General features: G+C 46.2%; 5 protein-coding genes and 1 non-coding gene across 12 annotated transcripts; 4 read left to right on the forward strand and 2 right to left on the reverse strand.

Moving 5' to 3' along the window:
• Positions 1 to 630: 630 nt before the first annotated feature.
• Positions 631 to 10998, forward strand: tdrd6 (tudor domain containing 6). Of its 7 annotated transcripts, none has more exons than XM_053881401.1 (24): positions 631 to 997; positions 2658 to 7096; positions 7183 to 7220; positions 7299 to 7376; positions 7449 to 7503; positions 7704 to 7795; positions 7861 to 7909; positions 8085 to 8152; positions 8229 to 8286; positions 8383 to 8447; positions 8518 to 8572; positions 8788 to 8852; positions 8916 to 8967; positions 9074 to 9147; positions 9215 to 9269; positions 9482 to 9525; positions 9590 to 9644; positions 9977 to 10041; positions 10109 to 10160; positions 10229 to 10263; positions 10342 to 10396; positions 10472 to 10533; positions 10638 to 10692; positions 10762 to 10998. In XM_053881401.1, exons 2-24 carry the CDS (start codon positions 2707 to 2709, stop codon positions 10806 to 10808), a joined length of 5664 nt encoding a protein of 1887 aa, XP_053737376.1. In that variant the 5' UTR covers positions 631 to 997; positions 2658 to 2706; the 3' UTR covers positions 10809 to 10998. The 7 variants fall into 7 exon arrangements, with proteins under 7 accessions (XP_053737376.1, XP_053737378.1, XP_053737380.1 ...); XM_053881403.1 differs by having other exon boundaries at positions 8232 to 8286; XM_053881405.1 differs by having other exon boundaries at positions 7704 to 7786.
• On the reverse strand, positions 10839 to 14787 carry pla2g7 (phospholipase A2, group VII (platelet-activating factor acetylhydrolase, plasma)). The gene is made up of 11 exons (XM_053881410.1): positions 14389 to 14787; positions 14128 to 14249; positions 13166 to 13316; positions 12980 to 13073; positions 12853 to 12921; positions 12641 to 12785; positions 12393 to 12506; positions 12122 to 12213; positions 11878 to 12048; positions 11411 to 11559; positions 10839 to 11336 (listed from the first exon to the last, which is right to left on the reverse strand). The coding sequence occupies exons 1-11, from the start codon at positions 14459 to 14461 to the stop codon at positions 11239 to 11241; spliced, it is 1278 nt and encodes a 425-aa protein (XP_053737385.1). The 5' UTR covers positions 14462 to 14787; the 3' UTR covers positions 10839 to 11238.
• On the forward strand, positions 14402 to 19079 carry ints9 (integrator complex subunit 9). Its single transcript, XM_053881409.1, has 17 exons — positions 14402 to 14917; positions 15102 to 15229; positions 15294 to 15354; positions 15442 to 15504; positions 15592 to 15731; positions 15796 to 15882; positions 15964 to 16084; positions 16178 to 16312; positions 16482 to 16593; positions 17106 to 17286; positions 17376 to 17436; positions 17708 to 17879; positions 18034 to 18158; positions 18272 to 18439; positions 18511 to 18609; positions 18681 to 18818; positions 18879 to 19079. The coding sequence occupies exons 1-17, from the start codon at positions 14909 to 14911 to the stop codon at positions 19053 to 19055; spliced, it is 1977 nt and encodes a 658-aa protein (XP_053737384.1). The 5' UTR covers positions 14402 to 14908; the 3' UTR covers positions 19056 to 19079.
• Positions 19080 to 19152: 73 nt separating this feature from the next.
• On the reverse strand, positions 19153 to 20676 carry glrx5 (glutaredoxin 5 homolog (S. cerevisiae)). The gene is made up of 2 exons (XM_053881362.1): positions 20271 to 20676; positions 19153 to 19844 (listed from the first exon to the last, which is right to left on the reverse strand). Exons 1-2 carry the CDS (start codon positions 20566 to 20568, stop codon positions 19672 to 19674), a joined length of 471 nt encoding a protein of 156 aa, XP_053737337.1. The 5' UTR covers positions 20569 to 20676; the 3' UTR covers positions 19153 to 19671.
• Positions 20677 to 21209: 533 nt separating this feature from the next.
• Positions 21210 to 21957, forward strand: prkrip1 (PRKR interacting protein 1). Its single transcript, XM_053881494.1, has one exon. The coding sequence runs from the start codon at positions 21221 to 21223 to the stop codon at positions 21794 to 21796; it is 576 nt and encodes a 191-aa protein (XP_053737469.1). The 5' UTR covers positions 21210 to 21220; the 3' UTR covers positions 21797 to 21957.
• Positions 21958 to 22119: 162 nt separating this feature from the next.
• On the forward strand, positions 22120 to 22393 carry LOC128768931 (small Cajal body-specific RNA 13). The gene has a single exon (XR_008416321.1). It is a non-coding gene; the product is annotated as a small Cajal body-specific RNA 13 (non-coding RNA).
• The last annotated feature ends 241 nt before the right edge of the window (positions 22394 to 22634 follow it).

The raw sequence follows: 22634 nt of genomic DNA on the forward strand, positions 1-22634 counted from the left end.
TATTAATAGAACCTTGAGCTCTTGACCATTTTGGAGGCGCAGAAGACCGAAGTAAGGACAACCTTTGGGAACCTCTTCTAAGCCCCACGATGGCAACAACGTGCATTACATTTTCATTGTTAGATGTTTGTTGGTTGCTTTGTTTTCAGTGTTGAAGACATTGTCAAAAAAAGTCCAGGTCAACTTCCGTTTCAACTGATTCTTCTGATGCTGACGAAATATTCACACCTGTCTTCATAACGTTGGTTTGAATATGCTTTTCACAGTAGAGTTCGAGTCCCTCGAGACCCTCCCTCTTACCGACGCAATGACGTCACCAACCGACCACAGAAACGCTGACCAACCTGGTGTTTAAATTAGATTTTAGAACACATTACATCTATAATATGTTAGCAATGTCTAAGTAGACGCCATATCAAAGACGATTTCAATTTTTTTGTTTTTATTTTGTATTTCTATTTTTTTTGTTGTTTTTATTTGTTCAGTGTTCAGGTAACCAAGGATTATTTTTCATGTAAAAATGGACATATTCCCATAAGGAGTTGCATGGAGACCCTCTCGCTCACCGACGCAATGACGTCACCAACCGACCACAGAAACGCTGACCAATCTGGTGTTTACATTAGATTTTAGAACATATTACATTCATAATGTATTAGCAATGTCTAAGTACACGTCATATCAAAGACGATTTCAATTTGTATTATTTATTTGTTCAGCGTTCAGGTGTCATGGACGGCGTCAGGGGGCGGGGCCAAACGTGTCTTCATCAATTTGAGCAGGCGCGGTCAATTAGCGTTAGCCACTTGCTGTTAGCTGAAAGTTGTGCTTCCACTAACTTTCATTCAATCGTCTTGTTGTGCATCTCAAACGTCCGTGCACCTTCGTTGGACTTGAAACGGAGAGTGACCGGCGTTTTCGAAGCTCAGTCAATGGGGAGTCGACCGGAGTGACTGACTTCGGACTGTTTGGCGAGAGAGCGAGTCGTTCACCAGTTGTGAGTTTTCCTGTTTCTGTTTGTTAAGATCCAATTGTGACGTAAACAAAAGTTACGTTTGTCGCTGCTCGTGCGTTATACAACCCACGTGCTTCAAAAGTGATGCAGCCAGTCACTGCTGGCTTTGCAAAATGGCGCAGAGTGAACCAGACGGCATTTGGTTTCACGAACAACTTGTCAGTCTTCTCTGACGTTCGTTTACAAACACGCTCTTCATTGACAGCACTGTTTGTTTTTTCAATAGTCCAGTGTTCGCACGTGTGCTGGCTTGCCAATTTGGGAGTATCAGAATCACTTTAGTTATCCGGAGGGAAATTGCTTTTCGTTACAACCACAACTAGAACAGAGTGGGGTAACATGGAATGTTACTCAACAAACGCGCAAGGTAAAAATAAAGACATAATAATATATACTACTAAGCGCAAATAAAAAGAACAATCTAACCTGTATTTACAGTGTATTCACATATGAAAATAAAGACATAATAATATATACTACTAAGTGCTCTTTAATCTCCTGCATCCATTAGACGTTTAATATAAAGTACGCATGAAAATGAAGTGTACCTCAATTTAGGCAGATTTAAACTTGGTCTGACGAATGTTTTTTTTCTTTTTGCTTCTGTGTTTCATTGTAGTCTGATATGATACATTCATCATAGCTTCTGATTTGAATGCTATGCCCTTGTTATGTAAAACGAAATACAGTAATACCTCGGTTCTCCACCACAATCCGTTCGAGACGGCCGTTCGAGAAGTGATTTGTTCGAAATCTGAATAGATTTTTCCCATTACAAAGAATGCGTTCCAAGCCTTTAAAATCGGCTTTTGTAGGAGTGAATGTAGAGTGTCTGCTGCAGGTGGCTGTTCCTCTATGTGTGTGGCCGCTGCATGTGGGAGGGGTTGCCGAGTGAGTGACGTCTCTCCAGAAGTGAAGAGGTGCCCGGTGCGTGTCCAGCTCTGAATGTGCGCTTTTGTGCAGTTTGGCTGTGACAAAGTCATAAACCAAGTCACGCTCTGTCCCAGACTCGCCTCATCCCTGTCCCAGCTCCAGCCCACAACAGGACATCAAACCCTGGAGTGGAGGTGTGGAGAGCGAGCACCTCCCTGTGACACTCTACCACGGTCCAGTGCGGAGACAGGAAAGGTTTTACACCTCAATATGAAGAAAAAACAGTCAGTAAATGTAGCTAACGGGAAACGTCAGCATACAGAGGCTGCGTTATACACAATAACAAAGCATGCCATGGGTCAGCTGATTGGTCTGCGCGCGTTATGTTTGTTCCGGCTTTCTTCAGGGGCGTTTGAGTACTGGAATTTTGTTCGAAATCCGAAGCGAAAGAATCTTGAAATTTTTGTTCGAACTCCGATTTGTTCGAATTCCGGGACGTTCGAAAACCGAGGTACGACTGTATACATTTTCACGTGTTTACAAATTTACTTGAAGTTGAATAAATGTGTTCGATTAGCTTTATTACTACTTATTACTTTAAAAAAAAACTTTTTTAATAACTCCATCTTTGTTTGAGTTTTCTCTCTAATCTCAAAATCAAAACAAATCCAAGTCAGGCTTGACTGTGGCTCATTCTAGGTATGTGAAAACTGCTCTCATGTTCTACCTGATGTGATGTATATCATTTGGTCTTGTAACTCTTTTTCAGGTCACGTGCCAATCTCTGATGGGCTGAAATAAGACGCCACACTCCAGTCATGTCAGTGATCTTTGGGCTTCCGGTGACAGGCTCCGATGTGCAACTTGTCATTACTCGGGTCCATTTGCATCCCCTGTCAGCGCTGGTGGAGTTCTGGGGTAATTTTAACATTAATCGTTCAGAAGATTACCAGACGCTGAGTAAAGCCATTCAGTCTCCAGGGAAGTATCTTTGTGCTGGTGAAGGAAATGCAGGGGATCAGTGTTTGGTGCAGATAAATGGCACGTGGTACAGAAGTCGTATCGTCTTAAGGAGAGGATACAACTATAAAGTTTTCCTTATTGACAGTGGCCTCACATTCTGTACGACGTGCCATGTCCTGGCATGGGGAAAGAAGGAGTTTTTCAGGATGCCACCTCAGGTGGAGTGCTGTGTCCTGGCAAATGTTTTGCCAGTCTCTCCTGACAACAAGTGGTCTCCAGTTGCGGTCGAATTTGTAAAATCCTTCCAAGGCCAGCACGTGGACGCACATGTGCAGGAAGTCCTGTCATCGCACAGGACGTGGCTCCTTCACATCCCATTCATATCCAAACAAATGTACGAGATGGGATTTGCCAAGAAACTCACGCCAAACATGTTCCAGCAATTTGTTATGATTGCATTGCGGTCGCCATCTGACGGCGAAGGTTCATCTGAACAGATTGCAAATCCGGAAAATGAGCGACTGCACAAGCAGGAGTTATACATGCATCCAGAGATCGTGGCAGGAACCGTGGAGACTGTGGTTGTGACGGAAGTGCGAAGCCCACAGAGGATTTTCTGCCAGCTCAAGGTTTTTTCCCAAGAGGTGAAAAACATTTCGGATCAAATGGACCAGTGCTACGGAGGCAGAAGTGCAAACTGCGTTGTCAATCCAGAGATGATTGGGTTTCCATGTGCCGCCAAAACAAATGACGGCATGTGGTACCGCTCAGTTCTCCAACAGGTTTTTGCAACAGATAAAATTGTGGAAGTGCTAAACGTTGACTACGGCACAAAATGTCTGGTGAAAATGGAGAATATCAGACCACTGTCCGCGATGTTCTTCCGGATGCCGGTTGTGACGTACATCTGCTCTCTCCATGGAGTCATTGACAATGGTGTGGGATGGACGGCTTCCCAATTGGACTATCTCAAGAGCCTTATTCTGCACAAAACAGTCGTCGCCAAATTTGAGTACCAGAGCGTCTCTGAGGGAGTTTATTACGTTACGCTCTATGGAGATGAGAACATAAACAACCTGTTCAGCGCTAGGGGAAGCATTTTCTTGGAGGGTGAAAAAACACAGGTGGGCTATGCTCTTAACGCTACCACCCAAAAGCATGGTTTTAATGATGTCGACAAGTTTGGACAAGGCAACAAAGGCTCCACTTGGCCTGCGGACGAATTCCGTGTTAACTCATCCCACTTGACGCTGGTGCAGCACGTGTCCAGTCCGTCGGAGTCAGTCACCCTGCTAAACCCTGTCGTTCAACCAGCTGTTGATCACTGGAGTGAACAGGTGAAAGGAAAATTCCACAGTTTTGTGGAGAGTGCCCAATCAAATGTGCCGCTAAAATGCCCTGTCTATGCTGTCAAGGACAAAGACAGTGATGATTACAATGGGGTGGATCGGGAAGCCCCTTTTCCTAGCGGCCTGGTTAAGGATGCAAAACCATCCCTTCAACTTGACTCCTACATCTACTCAACACACAACATCAAAATGGGAACAGAGGAAGGTGTCACTGTGGTGTGCGTCAAGAGCGTCAGTCAGTTCTACTGCCAGTTTGAGAGAAACTCTGGCGTCATGGAAGATCTTAAACTGAAAGTCAACGCTCTTTGTCATCAGTTAGAAACTGCGAAGAATCATGCTCCACTTGGCCCCATCTGCTTTGCAAAGTATTGTGATGGACACTGGTACAGGGGCCAGATTGTCACCACACAGCCATCTACGGTTGTCCACTTTGTGGATTATGGGGACACAATCAAAGTGGACAAATCCGACCTGCTTGCTGTTCCCAAAGAGGCCAGCGATATCATGATGGTTCCCGTTCAAGCAGTCCTCTGCAGTCTGGCAGATGTTCCCGAGGATGTTCCCAAGGAGGTGAATGATTGGTTTGAAACAAGTTCCACTGACTGCAAGTTCAAGGCGCAAGTAGTCGCCAAAGAATCTGACGGAAAGTTGCTTGTTGAACTCTATTACAAAAGTGTGCAAATCAACGCGAAGATCAAGGAAATGTTTAAGATAGGTTTGCAAGCTGAGGATATTCTCAACAGAGAACAATGGGTGTCTGCAAAATGGGTGACCAGAACACAAGCAAGTGCCCCGAATCAACAGCAAGTGAGAAGTGACAGTCGAAGAACACATCCTTCTCCTCGAGCAAACGGAACGAGCGAGAGACGATGCGAGTCAAAACTGCAAACTGCGCCAACACAATCGATAAACGAAGGGAAAAAGAGTGTCCAGGGGAGAAAGGTGGAGCTGTACAGACCTCCACACCAAAGACAGGGCAATGGAAAACCCAGAAGTCTGCTCAATGAATCTCAGCATCGTGGTTCCTTTATCCTCTCAAAGGAACAAAGGTCACCAGAGGATAGAAACTGGCGTGAGTCCAGTTCAACCCAGTCAGAACAGAAGCCCGCTGTGGACCGCTGCTCCAAGACTGAAGCGCTGCCTAAAATCGGAGACCTGCCCACAAGACGTATCATCCCAGGCACAAACCTTGATGTGTACGTTTCGCACTACAACAGTCCACTAAGCCTCACTGTTCAACTTGTCGAGGAGGAAGAGAAGATTTTCGCCCTGGTTGACAAGCTCAATGATCCCAGTTCGTCCCCTGAATGCAACATCACCCACGTGGAGCCTGGTGATCTAGTTCAAGCCGAATTTGAAGGTGATTCATCTTGGTACAGAGCAGTTGTGCTTGAGGTTGACTCCAAAGGTGCAATTCTAGTGGAGTTTGTGGATTTTGGGAACACTGCGAAGGTCCCGATGAGTAGGATGGCCAGGCTGCCCAGAGCTTTGCTGGAGTACCCTGTGTACAGCACACACTGCATGCTGAGTGAGGCTGCAGGACTGAAGAACCCTGGACTTGATGCACAAGTATTGTCGTCTTTTAAAGACACAGTTGAAGCCATTGGTGAAAAGCAGATCAGGTGCAAGTTTGTGAAACAGTTGGGATCTGTATGGGAAGTCTCGCTGGAAGGTATTGTTGTGAACGTTGAGAGCAAGACATCTGCTGCTTCTCTGGATGATGACGTGGTAGTCGCACAAGATGAAAAGTTGGCTAAAGGTGACTCAGAGTTAGACATCTGTGTGCGACGCTACCTACAGCCAGATGTCCAAGAAGGAAGCCAACTGGTGGTTTATATCACAAATACAAACGAAGACCAAACATTTTGGTGTCATTCAGCCGACACTAAAGTCCTGGACAGCATCACCTCACGTGTGTCTGAAGTTGGAGAGTCAGCAAATTGTGGCCCTTTTGACATTAGCGCGTTGTCCAGTGGATCTCCATGCATTGCTCTTTTTCCAGAGGACAGTTTCTGGTATCGTGCTGAAGTTGTCGACATACATGGAGAGGAGCTCTCAGTTTTCTATGTAGATTATGGGAATAAGGCCACAGTGAGGGTAACAGATCTCAGACAAATCCCACAAGATCTACTCGACACTCCGTCACTGGCGTTCCTGTGTGTCCTTGAAGGTGTCGACTCTCTGCACGGATCCTGGCAGAGTGGTGCCGTTGATGAGTTGGTCTCACTTGCTGCTCACAAAGAGTTGCAGCTTACGGTCACTAAACTAGCGAGAGAAAGCCACCCAATGTTGTGCAACGTGAAACTGGAATGTGAAGGTGTCATGATGAATGATGCCCTAAAGACCTGGTGGAAGACCTGCACGCCACAAGCAGACTCTGAAGCTCAGCCAGGTGACTCCGCAGTCGTCCATATCACCAGTGAACCACTAACTGAGATTTTGGAGCCTCTGACAGACGAGAGGAGTGAAGAAGACTTCCACTTAAGCAGGACAGGTGAAGATGGTGGTCAAGGCAGGGTTGAGTGTGAGGAAGAGACAGGCAAGATCAGTGGCACTGAGCCACAACTGGACTCAACCAGAGAACATGAAGTCATGAACATGAAGTTCATGGAGCGTCTTTCTCATGAAACCGTGATGGAAAAACCCTTAACATCTCCTACACAGGAGCCTTCTGCTGTTGAAGTCCGAGATACACAGGTGCCATGTGACTCTTCAGCATTGAGTGAAGATGCTGAAGAGAATTTGATGGAAGATTCCGATTTAAAAACTGACGATGAATTGTCCGACTTCACCACGGCTGCATCCTGTGAGTTGACGCTTGGTGATGCTGAGACTAGGCTGAAGAGTCCATATGAAGAACCGTCACCCAGCACCAGCGACATCATTATTCCAGCTGGTAACCAGCCTCTTTCTGTCCAACTGGCATCTGTGTGTCATGGATTGTAAATGTTCAGTCTTTTTTTTTTTTTTTAATTTCCACAGGATTGCATCCCAAAACAGAGAAGAGATCAGTCAAGCTGGTGAGCCTCTTGTTCCCTTTCTTTCTTTTTTTTTTTAAACATGTGCAGTCATTTTAAAGTTATTTTTTTCTTCTACAGATTCCCAAAAAAGGCAGTACGTCTGACGGAAACGCTCTGCTTGCGAGGGATAATGGGGAAATCCTAGAGTCAAATCTGGTATTTAAAAAAAATACACCATTTTGCCTTCATCTAATCACTGACAAATGCTGTGTCATTTGTGATCTTTAGGTTCATAGTGAGTGTCTGGAGCCGTCATCCGTGTCTCCTGCTGAACTGTTACGTGGTGAGACGCTTCAGAGAAATTCACTTGGAAGTACAACTATGTAGCAATAATGTGGTGTTGTGGTCAGTGCAGCTCTTGCCGACTTGGGTCTGTGCATATTTTAGTATTCATGTAGTTTTCCTGTTCATGACTTCCTGTTGGTGGTAAACGCTTGTAATGTCCTCCCAAATTTTTTAAATGTTTTAAAATGTCTTTTGTAGACAACAATCTGATTGGCTGTAGTGGAGCTCCTCCTGAGGTGGAAGTGGAAACTGATGAACCTCTGCCAGAGGGAAGTGGCAAGGTTGGCGAGGTACAGTTTCTATACAAAAATCTCTTCATAACAGTTTCATTCATATATTTCTCTCGGCGTCTTAGCCGACGATGCAGTCCGAGTCCATAGTTGAAGACGTGGGCCAACACAGAGGTTTGTTGCTCGAATCATATTGTTTTATCTTTGAATAACCTCTTTCTCTAGAGAAGCTTCTGTCCTCGCATGTGTTGAATTAAGTGTTACCATTGCAGTGTTTTGTTCTGACTGCAGAATAGCATGAAATCCCAGTGTTGTTGTGACGTCAGTTTCATGTCGTGATGTGTCTCAGCAGGACAGACAGTTGAAGCGGATGATCTCCGGCCATGCGACACCCCTCTGGTTTCTTTATTAGACACAGTATGCTTGCAAACACAGAGATATTTTCTGAATTAATTGGAGGTATTTGTTGAGATATTTGCTGGCGTTTTCTCAGCAGAATGAGTCGGTGAGTCCAGATGAACTCTTACCCCCTCACAAGGATGAGCTATCAGGTTTGTCTTCACCTTGATTTCATGCTACTAAGAATGAAGCTGTACAGTGCATGGTGGCTTCTAGTGAATTATACATCTAGTTTACTTTACCTTTAGAACTGATGTCCAAGGCTGAGGATCTTCCACCGGACGAGGTCCGGCAACATTTGCTGATCGAAAAGGTTGGTCAGCCAAGAAATCTGGAAAGGGTTTGGAGATGTTTTGACTGAAATGTTTGCTCCTGTTCTGCAGGATGACTTGGTCACCGAAGGGGCCATTTTGGTCCTTCATCAGAACAAAGATTCAGGTTTGTGTTGCTACACTGACATGTATCTTTTACAATATATTCATTGTAATGTCGTGTCGAGAGCGTGTGCTGTCCATGAGCTTCCTTGTCTTTTCTCTGGGCGTCTTGGGTTCTGCTCTGCTGAAAGACGGTTGACATGACTGGATGTGTGTTGGTGTTGAGCTTGACTTGCTGCTTGCATCATAATTTTATGCACTGTGGTCATTTTCCTACAGAGGTCGAGGTTGAACCTAGTGATCTGGCTCTGGACCAAGTACCTCAAGATTGTTCATGTTATGAGGTACAATATATCTCAGCTGTTAACAGACAAGAAGATGTTTCTAGTGTTGTGTTTGCCAACTAGAGTGACTGCTTGATGGAAGATAAACCGTGCCGAGATGAGGCTCAACATTCAGGTGGGTGACCACATTTGAACACAATTACAATACAAATTCAGTCATTTTTTAAACTTGTAGTTTCAAGAGTGAATGTCAGTGAAATTAAAAGTTGATTTTGGTTCAGACCCTACAGAGCTGCAGCATGTCGAGGGTGTTCTTCAGTCACTTCAGGTCCTTCAGGATTCTGCTTTGGAGAAGGTTCTGTTCTTAAATCACACATCAAATGAAATGCCTGGTCTATAAGTTGCTTCTGGTCTCATGGCAGGATGACTTGATGACCGAAGATGAACTGGAAGTCTGTCCCCAAGCTGATGACTCGGGTCAGTTACAGAGCTCTGATGTTAATGTGTGAGCTTGATTCCCCTGAAAACAAGGTTGGAACCTGGATTATTCATGAGGAAGAGACTGTCTGGGATTGCGCCTTCTGATGAGTCATGTGACCCAAGTTTGCTGTGACTTGAGATTAAAATATTTTTTATGTTTTATCACTTGTATATGTCAAACATAATCTGATGGATTTATGGTCCGACAGGGATTCCACCCGACGATGTGCCTCAAGACACATCTCCAGATAAGGTACTGAGAAAAGGCTTTCTCATCCAAGTCTGTGTTGAAAGATTTGCCTTTGGTCTGTTTGCAGGAGTTGGAAACTGAAGATTTGATCTCCTTTCTCCAGAGCGATGAACTTATACTAGGTTTGTGGATCAGAGTTGCATTTTGGCATTCAGCTCTGTGATAGCCATTCTATGGAAATAAGAGGGTCGTTGAGATGTTTACTAGTGATGGGTAGATTAGGTTTCATGAAACGGTGTCCTGGTTTTCAGAGGCCACCAGAGGGCGCTGTCTGCTATAAAATGTTTGGACTTGAACAATCATTCAATGAAACCTCATCATTTCTAAACCAAGAGAGCCATCGAGTGGCCTCTGAAAATCAGGACGCTGTTTCATGATACTTCATTGACCCATCACTAATGTTTACTGCAACTAAAACTAGTTTGGGCTTGATGGGATTTGTTCTGTATTGCAGGTGATCCATCACAGAACCAAACTGAAGCAGGTGACCTCCCACCCCGTACAGTGACTGAGAGCAAGGTTGGGGAATATCACATGACGTACTTGAACTTCTGTCTTTGTGACACACTTCTTTACCTTTTGAAAGGTTGTGACCGCATCTGAGGAAGATGACTCGAAGCTTGAGGAGGAGCCTTCTGGTTTGTTATATGAAGCATTGCCATGTTTATGTTGTTGTTTGTCGAATGATGGTTTTTTGCCTTCGCAGCCTCCTCCTATGACACAGGCAGACACTCAAACAAGGTGAGGAATGGTGGCGGTGGCTACAACACACCTAAAATCATGTCGCTTTTCTAATGAATGTTGTGTGATGTGGAGCAGATTGACGAGTTGGTGTGTCTCTTCCATGACATAAGTCTGTCAGAGATGAGGAAAGGTCAGCTTGAACGTTCACTTGGATCCAAAACAAAAGGGGGAATGTTTGTAAGCATGGATGTGCTGCTGCTCTCAGGTCAAGGTGTTGATGATGAGCGTGCAGACTGTGTGGGAGACGAGCTGAGGAAACCGCAAGAGGTGCTGTTTTTCCCCCTCCCCATCGTCTGCCATGGCTGCACTTCAGGTGTCACACCTACCTCTGCTGTGACAATCTTACTGTTTCAGATTTCAATCTCTCACAGGATTTCAATGACAGCCTGCTGGAAGAAGCTTCTTCTTTTGCTGATGAAGGTGTTGGTGAGTTGCCCACCGAAACACATCACTGAAGTGAATAATCCAGCCTGAGATTATCTTCTGCTTTCCTAGACTGTGAGCTGCAGAAGCTGGTTGGTGTTTCTCTGAGGGAGGAGTAGGAAGCGCCGACCAGACATTGCTCTGTTAAGTTACCGTCACAAACACGTTTTGAGTTTATTATTGTTGGCCGAGTTGGTGGGTCACCGGTTTGTTGGAGCTGTGATTGCATGTTTAGGTTTGTTACACAAGAGTTTGCAAGATACATTTTTGTTGGCAGAATAAATATCAATGGTTTGTGATAAATTGTTTTTTCTGCTTTTTGTTATTGAGCTCCTGAGATGATTGAACGAGCAGATACATGTTTTACAGCATAAATGTGCATTTAGTAACTCATCCAGAATTTAGTGTCTCTTCTACAAACTAGTGTTCCTCAGCTTACGTTGGCTGTTTCTGATGATGGCAAAAACATTCATAAAACTAAAGTAGGCTGGCATAAAGCCAATTAAAATGCTTGTACATATGTTTCCATATAAATGTCTCTGGAAAGATTCAGAGAGAAGCCTGGAGAGTCACATTCGTTCCAGGAATGAGGTTTTCATCATCGCCGTCGATCAGCCGGTCCCACTGGTTGAAGTTGTTCTTCAGTCCTATCGCAGCCAAAAACTCAAAGCTTTAGCTCGGCAAGTTGCATGAGATTCAACAGGGGTTGCTAAGGTCTTACCTAGGTGGCGCTGCAGGAAGGCAAGTGTGGCTTTGTTGGACAGGTCCATGGCAACGTGAGGGTCGATCGCTCCCTTCAGCTTCATCCACTTCCCGATTAAATTTCCAGTCATGAAGGTGAAGTCGGGGAAGCTTTGATGGACAGTTCCTCTGGAGAGATATGGAGTAAAATACAGCCTCAGGTGACAAAGTAAGCACAACCCCAAGCTGTGGACCAAAATGAATTGAATTTAAAAAGTCCATAATTTCCATAAAACTAAATCCATCCTGACTGAATTTCAGGGCCATTTAAAAAGTTCAGCCAGGCTGAAAGCATTTCCATTCCCTTGTGAATTTATGGATTTTTCTTTAGGAGTGATGTCTTTTAAAGCTCCAAATTCCTTGGTAAACAACTAGAAAATTTCACCACTCTACACTTGATGAAAATCCAGATGCACGATTCAGTTTTTTGGCCACTCCGGTCCTCACCTGATGGTGATCATCTTCCTCTCCACCACATCCGAGTCCAGCTTCCTCATGCGGCAGATGTTGGACGGCCACTGGAATCTCTCCGAGTTGATGAAGAAAATCGGCTGCCGAACCTTGGGGATTGTTTCGTCGTCGACGGGCAGCATCCAGGTATCCAGAGCTACTCCGCACCTGACCACCGAAGAGAAGGTCCATCAAGTTTTGTCTGACTCCTTCATTCATTCAGAGAACAAACCGAACACACTTGAACTTATCGTCCTGCGACAAAGCCTGAATCACTGTGGCTCCTCCGAAAGAATGTCCCATCACTGACACTTTGGACAGATCCATGGAGTTCTGTTGGGAACAAAGCTGATTTTGTCAATACAGCAAAGCGAACCATCCTCTTCTCGTCCCTCCTCCGTTTCTTCCATTCTCTCGCTCGGCAGCTCACTCGGCATACTTCTTCTGCCTTCCCAAACATGTCTCACTCCTTTCAAGTCTTCTTTACTCAACATTTCTCTTCAGAACTCTACCTCTAATGTCGTCCAGTCGAAGTGGGTCTGGAGATCATTTGTCACTTGCTTCCCTGAGTTGATCTCCGCCAGAGTCTCCAGAGCGTCCACGCATTCTTTCGCTCTCAGTTTCACCTGCGAATGAAAGAACACAGATTAGAACTTGCGTCAGGTCGGCATTGCTCAACAGCAGCTGTGTAGTCGCACTGCTCTCACAATGCTTTCTTCCTGTCTGCACCAACATGGTTTTCCGTCTCTACAGTTCTTACTTGCTGGTTACGGAGGGGGAACTCCTTCTCTCCCTGCTGCAGGGCTCGGTAGTACATCCACTCCTGCAAGGCATTCGACTTGAGCACCATGGTCTCCGACTGTGTGGCCTCGTGGCAGTAGTAAGTCGCTGAAGCTGAAGAGTCTCTGCACCAGACACACATTTAAAAGCACATTTTGACCGTTTGAAACACTTGGAGAGGGACCCACACACCTGTGTTCCACTGAGGCCACGATGAAGCCCTGAGATGCCAGCTCCACACAGATGGTGGAGTACAACGTCCTGGTGGATCCCACAGTGGATTACAGAGCACGCCATCAACACTTCAAGAGGATCTTACCTGAAAGCTCCTAATCCGTGAGAGAATATAACCACGGGGTATTTCTCATTTGATTTAAACGGAGCGTCCGGCATGGCTGGGATCTTAAAGGATCCTAAAACAATGAGAAAAATGTGGCTAAAAGTGCCTTTTGTCTTTCCTGGTCATCCTTCAGGAAGTGTGTGAGGAAAAGATTGGGTAACTTGCCAAACATGTAGTGGAAGATGGGCACAGTGAACGTCCTGTTGAGCTTCATGAAGTCAGCCAGGCCGTTGAAATACTCCCTGCAGGGGATCCAGCTCGGCCTCTCTGTTTTTCCTGTCTCTTCACATGGATAGTAGAGACGGAAGAAGCAGCCCTGTTGGTGGGAGACGCGAGGAAAACTTGTGACTGACTCTTGAGATGAAGGAGTGAAGACAGTGGCTGTTGCTGCAGCAAGAAGGTTGCGAGTTCAAATCCACCTCATGGTGGGTTTTGAGTTGGGCTGAAACTATTTTGATCACTGGCTCAAAATGTGGTGTGAAAGTTGCAGTATCCTTGGCCAATGTTGCATCTCACTTTAGTCTTAGATGTGAAATGTTCCCATATTTGTGACTAGATTATGGTTTGGGTCAGTGTGACCTCCGCCATTTCCCCTTCACTGTGGGGAACACTAAAGCCACCCGCCAGAGAGAACAACTAGGCGACTCATGAACCTGTCTCTGACTCATTTAATAGACCATTATCGTCCACTTCAGTTTCTATTTGTGTTCCACGTAAATGTTTGATAAAAAAAGAGAAGTGCTTATCACTGAGCTGCCAGAATCAGCATCCTCACTGTAAACAGTTCCACTGCCTTGTAGCATTGTCAGTTGGTACATATGATTATTCATGACGGCGATCTGCATGAGACACATTTCAACAGGGATAGAAAAGTGACTCCAAGCAAAAGCACATACAGAGACCAATAGTTGTCTGTCTACATCTGTCTAGTGTTGTGACTATTGAGCTGTCCAGGGTGTCCCCTCCTCCTCCCCCTATAATGACTGGGACAGACTACAGCCACCCCACAAAAGAAGCCAGCAGAAAAAAACGCTTTACATTTTTGGAAACTCTGGAATCATCTCATGATCCTGTTTATATTTTTAGTATTGAAGATGCGCGAGATGCGGACCGTTGTCCGTCTGTACCTGAGCGGTGTGTCCCATCATCAGGTCGGTGCAGCCCACGTGACGGGGCCCCCTGGGCGGTGGGACCCCCAGCTGGCTGCAGGAGCTTCCCATAGCGGCGACGCTGCGGAGCTCCCTCCGACCTTTGACACACAAGCCGAAGTGTCAGCGTGACAGAATCACACGGTCCAGTGGTCACCAACGGTTACATCACAAGGCATGTGTTGTCGAACAGCGACTTCTGCGTTTGACAGACGCGACTTGTTTGTTCGAGTCACTCACTTCTTCCTGTTGTCCGCCTCCACTCGAGCGTCTTCCTGGTTAACCAGAGGACAAGCCGCCCATTGGTCAACATGCAAGACCCGGAGCGGCGACCTTGCTGGCTGGCGACATGCCACTAGCTTCGATCAGCGACCGAAACGATTCCACCAACGATCAGAAAGTGAACTTGAGAGTTCAGCCCCCGAAGTGCGCTCCGCTACTGGTCGGTCGAGTTCCGGTATAAAGTGCAGCTGCTACCTGTCATTGCGGAGCTACACCGTGGTTTCGCTAACTTTTAACCTCAAAATCCCTAGGAACATCATCATCTCCAACGAATTACGACTCGACACTACGAGCATTAAAACACGTTAAACCCCAACAACACATCGACGATTCGTTTCCTGTCTTTAAAAAAAACAACGACACTATACCACTCCGATCCATCGGAGGGCGCTGTGAATATTCAGACAAGCTATAGCCCATTAAATGACAACAAGGAAAGAGGGATGCTACAGTTCTAATAGCAACTACTATTTTCACAATGAAGTTGGTGAGTTGCGGTCTTTTTATTCAAATTGAAGCATTTAAAAGACGCTCTAAAATATGGATAACGTGTTTTTTTTTACGAGGCTCGGCTTTTAGCTGCTCACGTTAGCCGCTTATTAGTACTGTTGTCAAAATCGATTGAACCATAGAGCTTTTATTGTGTTTAATGCAGCGTATGTCCCCCTCAGTATTGTCTGTCCGGACACCCCACGCTGCCGTGCAATGTCCTCAAATTCAAGTCCACAACTATCATGCTGGACTGTGGTCTGGACACCACTTCGGTCCTCAACTTCTTGCCTCTTCCCCTTGTGCACTCGTGAGTATCCCACTTAATAGTAATAGTTCAACGCCTAACATATCGAATTGTGCTTTTATTTCAGTCCCAGACTCTCAAAGCTGCCTGGGTGGGTTTCAAAAGATGGGTCAATAAACTTGGAAAAGGTGTGACGCGCTGACCAGAACGTGCAGTGATGTTTTGCTTATAAGTTTTCAATACTAACTCAAATCCTAATGTCATTGTCTTCCAAGGAGCTGAAAGAATGTGCAGGACGCGTGTTTGTCGACTCACAGCCAGAATTTTGTCTCCCAGAGGTATAAAAGCTGCACTCGATAAAACTCATTGTGAGGGTCATTTCTATGTGTATTAACTGAACTACTTAATGTGTCTTTGTTTTCCAGAGAGACTTGTTGGATTTGTCAACAATCGACGTCATTTTAATCTCCAACTACCACTGCATGATGGCTCTGCCCTACATCACAGAGCACACTGGGTTCACCGGCACCGTTTATGCCACAGAACCCACCCTGCAAATCGGACGGTGAGAATGTCTTTTTAAAACTCTACAATAAAAAGAAGTAGTATTTACTACAGGCTGTCACCAGGTTGCTGATGGAGGAACTGGTGAACTTCATGGAGAGAGTTCCTAGAGCTCAGTCTGCCACCTGCTGGAAGAATAAGGAAATACAAAGGTAGGGATACATTCAGTCAGCTGAATGACTAGTTTAGCTGATTTTAGTGTGTTTAAGTGAGTTTATATTCTGTTATTCTAGGATGCTCCCATCACCACTGAAAGATGCGGTTGAGGTCTGGACGTGGAAGCGGTGCTACAGCATGCAGGAGGTCAATTCTGCGCTCAGCAAAGTCCAGTTGGTGGGCTACTCACAGAAAGTGGTGAGAACATTTCAGTCCCAAACGTTTAATATGTGTCCTGTGGGTTCCCCCTGGTTGTAAGTGGTGATTTTCTTTTTCTCATTTCCTCGTCAGGAGTTGTTTGGAGCTGTGCAAGTTTCCCCATTGAGCTCTGGCTACTCGCTAGGAAGCTCGAACTGGATCATCCAGTCGCATCATGAGAAAGTGTCCTATGTTTCAGGCTCATCGCTGCTCACCACTCACCCTCAGGTGTGACTTGAAGTATCAGATCATAATTTTGCATTTTGTACCACAATCCATAAAGGATAATAAGATGCATAGATGCCTGTCACAGTGACTAAACTATCATGCCCTTGACACTCATTTTTAAAGATGGAAAAGAAGCTCATTGTGTGTCCATTTCCTGTCCATCTCTCAGCCGATGGACCAGAGTTCCCTGAAGAACAGCGATGTTCTCATTCTCACAGGCCTCACCCAAATGCCTACTGCCAACCCAGATGGCATGGTGGGGGAGTTTTGCAGCAACCTGGGTATGTCAGTTGTTTTATAATCCAAAGAACTTGGAGAAGCTTTCTTATAAATGACAACGCTTTCCTCTGAGAGCAGTTTCTGCTCAGAATCTAAACATGAATCTGTTGGATTTTGTGCAAACAATCTCTGCACTTGAGTCAGGAAATATTTGAAATGCCAAACCATCTACGTTTCAGTGAAAACAGCCTCTAACAAATACGAATCTATCCCTCGTGAGCTGAGCACTTATCAGCCCTCTTGCAGCAACTGTGTTAACCATCAACATTTAAATAACTTTGAGTCTTGACTTTTTTTTATGATGAATCTGCTAAAAACTATTAACTTCACTAAGAAAGTGAGTTTTTGTGTCGATCATTCAGCCAGTTCACAATTCTTTTTCAGTCAGTCTTGATGTTTTCACTTAAACCTCACTTCCCAGCTTCTTCTCAGTGGCATTTTTCCACATTATTATTACTTATTTACTATTAGGTTGTAAAGAATCACATGCACCTCCTGATATTTACTGTTGCAGCCATGACGATCCGCGCCGGAGGCAACGTCCTGGTGCCATGCTACTCCTCAGGGGTGATCTACGACCTACTCGAGTGCCTGTACCAGTTCATTGAGAGTGCCAACCTGGGAACCACGCCCTTTTACTTCATCTCCCCGGTGGCCAACAGCTCGCTGGAGTTTTCTCAGATCTTTGCTGAGTGGTGAGGAGGAACCTCATGTCTGTGATGAAATTTAAATGAATTAAAAGGTGGCTGCTTTTTCTAACAGGATTTTGGTTTTCTTGTTTCAGGCTTTGTCACAACAAGCAGTCAAAGGTGTATCTTCCTGAACCCCCCTTCCCTCATGCTGAGGTGAGTGAAACAATAGTTTAAGCAACAAACCCTCCTGAGGATCACGACACAAAACAACAATTTATCATTCCCTCTCTGTTGTGGCCTCAGTTTGGCTTGACGATTCCAACAAGTTTGCCTTTCAGGACTTTGATTTCCTCCTGTTGTTGCTGTAATACAACTCGCTATAAGAAATCAAATATCAAAGTTTGCCGGTTGCGTTGCAAGTTATTGGAATCAGTTCATTTTCCAAAGATTTTTAAATGAATGAATATGTTTTGGCGGTTCTCAGCTGATCCAGACCAACAAGCTCAAGCACTACCCCAGCATCCACGGAGACTTCAGCAGTGACTTCCGTCAGCCCTGCGTGGTCTTCACCGGTCACCCTTCGCTGCGATTCGGGGATGTGGTTCACTTCATGGAACTGTGGGGCAAGTCCAGCCTCAACACCATCATATTCACTGGTCAGCACTGATGCTCACATATTGTTGACACAGCGGGAGATTTACTGTGAATGTATTTAAAAGCGCTGTTCATTCAAGTCAAAGTCTATACAACAGTCAGTCTAGTATAGACATGACAGCCACTGTTTTTTGCATCTCTTGCATGACCCAACAGAACCAGACTTCTCCTACTTGGACGCGTTGGCTCCCTACCAGCCGCTGGCAATGAAGTGCGTCTACTGTCCAATCGACACGCGGCTCAACTTCCACCAGGTTTCAAAGCTGCTCAAGGAAGTGCAGGTATCCCCGTCCTTTATGCTTATTTCAGAACATTATTTCCGCTGCAACTCTACTTCCACATCCGTAATGCACTGCAACAGTTAACGCTTCAGAGCTGATGGTTTGTGTTGCAGCCTCTTCACGTGGTGTGTCCGGAGCATTACACTCAGCCCCCGCTGACCCAGTCGCACCGCTCCGACCTCATGCTGGAGCTGCAGCCTCCACCCATGCCGTACCGCCGCTGCTCCGTGCTCAACCTGCCCTTCCGCCGGCGCTATGAAAGGGTGTACATCCTCCCTGAGGTGAGCAGCAACCGGCCACTCAGATCTGGCAAAAATAAACATTTAAAAGAAAAAAATACGGTTCATCCTAGCTGGCCAACTCTCTGGTGCCCTCTGAGGTCAAACCTGGCATCTCCGTGGCAACCGTGTCTGCCATCCTGCACTCCAAAGACAACAAGCACACGCTACAGGTGTCTACAAGGTTTTCTCGATGATTGTTTGTTGCCAAAAACGCAGCTCTATTGACATCCTTCGTTGCCAGTCTGTGCCGAAACCTCCACCGGCTCCCCCCAGCAAGAAGAGGAAAAGAGTCATGGAGGAGCCTCCAGTAGGGCAGACGCCCAAACCCATGCTGAGTGGAGCTGTGCCTCTGGATGGATTCCTGGCCACCCTGCAGAAGGTGAGCAGCTGCTGTCGTCCCCTGGTCTCTCTCTGTGCTCAGCCTCTCTCCCTCACGCAGCACGGCATCACCGAGGTGAAGGTGGAAGAGACCGCAGACGGACACATTCTTCACCTGCAGGCCGACGACACGCTGATCCAGCTGGAGGAGGACGGGACCCACATCGTGTGCGACAACAATGAGCCGCTACGCACCACACTGAGAGACCTGGTGCTGCGCTTCCTGCAGAAACTCTGAGCCCTTTTTAGATCCACATGTTCATCCAGCAAGAATATTTTTTTATTAAAATAATTGTTCCAAAGTGACTCAAATATTCTTTCTTTTGATGTTGGCCTGGTTTGTGTATGTGTCACGGCGCCACTGGCCTTTTAAATTTTGCCTTCACTCTGCTTCCTGCTAGTTCCCTCACAACCAGAGACACATGACACATGCACAGTTGTGTCACAAAATATTTAATCATAAGTGCATCGTCATCGCGCTACAATGTCATAATGTACAATATGTTACAGTGTACTGCATGACTACTGCTTGGACAACAATCGAATACAGCAGACGACCTTGGACAATGAAGGACAACACAACCTGCAACAGATTCCTGGGAAGAACTCCATGGAGGCACAGTGATATGAAATATTGTCAGACATCCCAGGCCACTAAGCAGCTGGTTTTCATTGGGATTAAAAGTTATTCAACAGTTGGTGGAAAACTTTGAAGTATTTCAAATGGCTAATGGGACGTGGTTTGAGTCTTGATAGACACCTGAGGGCTTTGCAGCGTCCAACGTTCCTCCAATGTTCAGCTTCGCCATCTGGGCAGACGTGAGTGGTGGATCCTCCGACTCACTGTCCGGGTTTTACTTGGACTCCTTCTCAGCGTCCAGCAGCGCCGAGTCGATGCCCAGCTTCTTCAGTTCCTCCACCAGATCTCCATTCTGGTGCATCTGCAACAGGATGTCACAGCCGCCCACAAACTCGCCGTTGAAGTAAACCTGAGGGATCGTCGGCCAGTTGGAGAAGGTTTTGACGCCTGCGGACACACAACATGCGCAGTGAATAGATGACAAGAAAACAAAAAGAGGAGACTTGAACTGTCCCAAAAATGTGTCTCAACGATGACAAAAAAAAGAAACACACGAGAATAGCAGCATGGAAACCGGAAATGGGATGACGTGTGAGAGGCGATGCGCTTGTGTAACCAAACAAGACTAGACAAGGAGTGAGTTGAACAGGTCTTTCCTCTCTTGGTATCAAACAGCGATAAGTGGTGCGTGACTTGCTGGGGGTGATGGTGTTCAAGATGATGTTCAGGCGCACCACACCCGAATCTGGAGACCGCTGATAAGTAGCCACAACCGCTTGACAGAACACGGGATCAGCGTGAAAAGCGTGGTCCAGGTCTTCAGGATGGGGCCACATGAAGTGCGTCACGGCTCGGACACGGGTGACCACTGACCTTCTCTGAGCTCCTGGTCCTCCAACACATTATAAGCGGCATAACCATCGACGCCGTGCATCCGCAGGATCTGGACCACGGCGTTGCTGAAGCCACACATGGGCTGAGCCGGCGTGCCCTTCATGAACACCACCACTTTGTCCTTCTTCACCATCTGCCCAAGGTCTTTCTGGAGGTCCACCGCCGAGCACAGCAGCCGGGCCGAGGCGGTCCACGCGCGTGCCTCAGCCGCTCTGGGAAGAGAACTGGCCGCCGGGGAGCGCAGACACCGCGCGGTGAATCTGGCTAAAGTGTTCATGGTCTTTGGTCAAATGGAGAGAGCGGACCGAAGTTTCGAAACTCCTGGAAACGCGTCCACGTCGGGCGTCTGTCGGTGGTTAGCAAACACCTTCGTCCAGCGTCACTGAAGAGGCGGGGCCTGGTCTTCATTGGCTACATGACGTCAGGAAACCCCCTCATCATTGGCTCGTCGTAATGTCAATCGCGATACTTACACAAGGCGTCGAACTAAAAACTGGTAATTTACTCAATAATCAATCAGAATATCGGGTGAATAAAACAATAACACATGATTTATGTGGCATGTTAAAAGTAACCTGTACCTCATTTTGGATTTCAGAATCAGTTTTATTGCCAAGGTCAGTGAGGATCCCAGTGCTTGGAAACAACGTGCAAAAATGAACAGAGCATAATAACAATAACAATAACAATAATAATAAGAATGAATAAAACAATAACAACTAATGAATAAATAACCCACAAACAACAACATTGTTTTCAACACATGAATAATATTCAGTTTTAATGGTCTCGGTGATAGGCGACTTGTACTAGTACGATCACTCGTGTATTCGTTGAACATTATTTTGTTATTTTATTTACGTCACACACAAAAAAAGTTCGGCTATAACTTCCGGGTTGCATACAGGAAGTAGTAGATCAGAGCAAAGATGGCGGCTGAGACGCAAAAGAACAACAAGCCTCCAAAAAGTGGCGGAAAAGAGGCTCAACCTTTGGTTATAGCCAAAACTCCCGCTGAAGCACAGCGACTCAAGTTGGAGCGGTTGATGCGGAACCCGGATAAACCCGTTCCCATCCCCGAGCGACCCAAGCAGTGGAACCCTCGCGCTCCACCGGAGTTCGTTCGCGATGTGATGGGCTCCAGCGCCGGAGCAGGCAGCGGTGAGTTCCACGTTTACCGACACCTCCGCCGCCGGGAGTACCAGAGGCAAGACTTCCTCGACAGGATGTCCGTGAAGCAGAAGAAGGCGCTGGCCTACTTGGAGAAAGTGGAGCAGAACAAGAAGGACGCCGAGGAGAGAACGGCCAAGCGCCGGAAGAAGCGGGACAAGCTGAAGCAGAAGAAGCTCATGGCGAAGAAGGCGAAAATGGACAGCAAAAGCAAAGAAGAGGGAAACAAGAGCAGCAGTGAGGACGAAAAAGAGGACGACGACGACGAGGAGGAGGACGAGAGGGAGGCGGAGGACGATGCAGAGACCCCGAGTTTCATCATGGGAAATAAATAACACCACAGTTTCCGTTTGAATTGGAACATTTCGTCTTTGTGGAGAAACTTTCTGAAAGACTCGATCACTGAAGACGGTGTCAGCAACAGTTGGACTCTCATGCAAATCCGTTTTAAGTCTTGTACATTTTTAATAAAAACCCAGAAAGAATTTCCAAACGCGTTTTCTCTAAATCACACTCTCAGATTCACTTGGAGATAAATCACTTGATTTAAGATGAAACTATTCACCCAATTCTGTCTTGGATTAGCAGCTAAGTCTATTTAAAAGTAAACTGTGGTATCTGAACTCTAAATGAATCCATACCTTTAATTTTTTCCATTGTTGCCATTGTTTTATTGCCCTCTGCACAGACCGTTGCTCATGGGCTCCACACGTTGGCACAAAGCATCTCAAAGAATGAAAAGGCGTGGCCTCTGGAGGAGCAGGGGATTCACGTGCGATGTTCTTTGGACAGAGCCCTGCCTTCCACGGCGGTGGCGTGTCTGTCGTGTGGACGCCACCTTTCTTAAGGCAGGTAGAGGAAAGGCTCGCCAGACAGATATTGTTTGAACCAAGAGGAGGACTCCTGGTTGAACACTGCTCCCTGGCACACTCTCGCACGCACTGGGCACCTCTTCCCTTCTGGAGAGACGTCACTCACTCGGCAACCCCTCCCACATGCAGCGGCCACACACATAGAGGAACAGCGCACCTGCAGCAGACACTCTACGTTCACTCCTACAAAAGACTGTTTTAAGGCTCAGAACGCATTATTTCTTTTTCCATTCATTGTAATGGGGAAAAATCGATTCAGATTTTGAACAAATCGCTTGTCGAACGGCCGTCTGGAACGGAT

The sequence above is a fragment of the Synchiropus splendidus genome, chromosome 12 (assembly GCF_027744825.2).
Source record: "Synchiropus splendidus isolate RoL2022-P1 chromosome 12, RoL_Sspl_1.0, whole genome shotgun sequence".
Classification (NCBI taxonomy): domain Eukaryota; kingdom Metazoa; phylum Chordata; class Actinopteri; order Syngnathiformes; family Callionymidae; genus Synchiropus; species Synchiropus splendidus.

Excerpts from the sequence above, each read along its gene's own strand:
- tdrd6 (XM_053881401.1), top strand. The coding sequence starts at position 2,707 with ATGTCAGTGATCTTTGGGCTTCCGGTGACAGGCTCCGATGTGCAACTT. Across the intron at positions 8,573-8,787 it reads TCATCAGAACAAAGATTCAG|AGGTCGAGGTTGAACCTAGT; the intron begins GTTTGTGTTGCT and ends ATTTTCCTACAG. Across the intron at positions 8,968-9,073 it reads AGATGAGGCTCAACATTCAG|ACCCTACAGAGCTGCAGCAT; the intron begins GTGGGTGACCAC and ends ATTTTGGTTCAG.
- pla2g7 (XM_053881410.1), bottom strand. The coding sequence starts at position 14,461 with ATGTTGACCAATGGGCGGCTTGTCCTCTGGTTAACCAGGAAGACGCTC. Across the intron at positions 12,507-12,640 it reads TCCCCCTCCGTAACCAGCAA|GTGAAACTGAGAGCGAAAGA; the intron begins GTAAGAACTGTA and ends TTTCATTCGCAG. Across the intron at positions 12,049-12,121 it reads TCGCAGGACGATAAGTTCAA|GTGCGGAGTAGCTCTGGATA; the intron begins GTGTGTTCGGTT and ends TTCGGTGGTCAG.
- ints9 (XM_053881409.1), top strand. Across the intron at positions 15,732-15,795 it reads CCCACCCTGCAAATCGGACG|GTTGCTGATGGAGGAACTGG; the intron begins GTGAGAATGTCT and ends GGCTGTCACCAG. Across the intron at positions 16,313-16,481 it reads TGCTCACCACTCACCCTCAG|CCGATGGACCAGAGTTCCCT; the intron begins GTGTGACTTGAA and ends TCCATCTCTCAG.
- glrx5 (XM_053881362.1), bottom strand. The coding sequence starts at position 20,568 with ATGAACACTTTAGCCAGATTCACCGCGCGGTGTCTGCGCTCCCCGGCG. Across the intron at positions 19,845-20,270 it reads GGACCAGGAGCTCAGAGAAG|GCGTCAAAACCTTCTCCAAC; the intron begins GTCAGTGGTCAC and ends GTGTGTCCGCAG.
- prkrip1 (XM_053881494.1), top strand. The coding sequence starts at position 21,221 with ATGGCGGCTGAGACGCAAAAGAACAACAAGCCTCCAAAAAGTGGCGGA.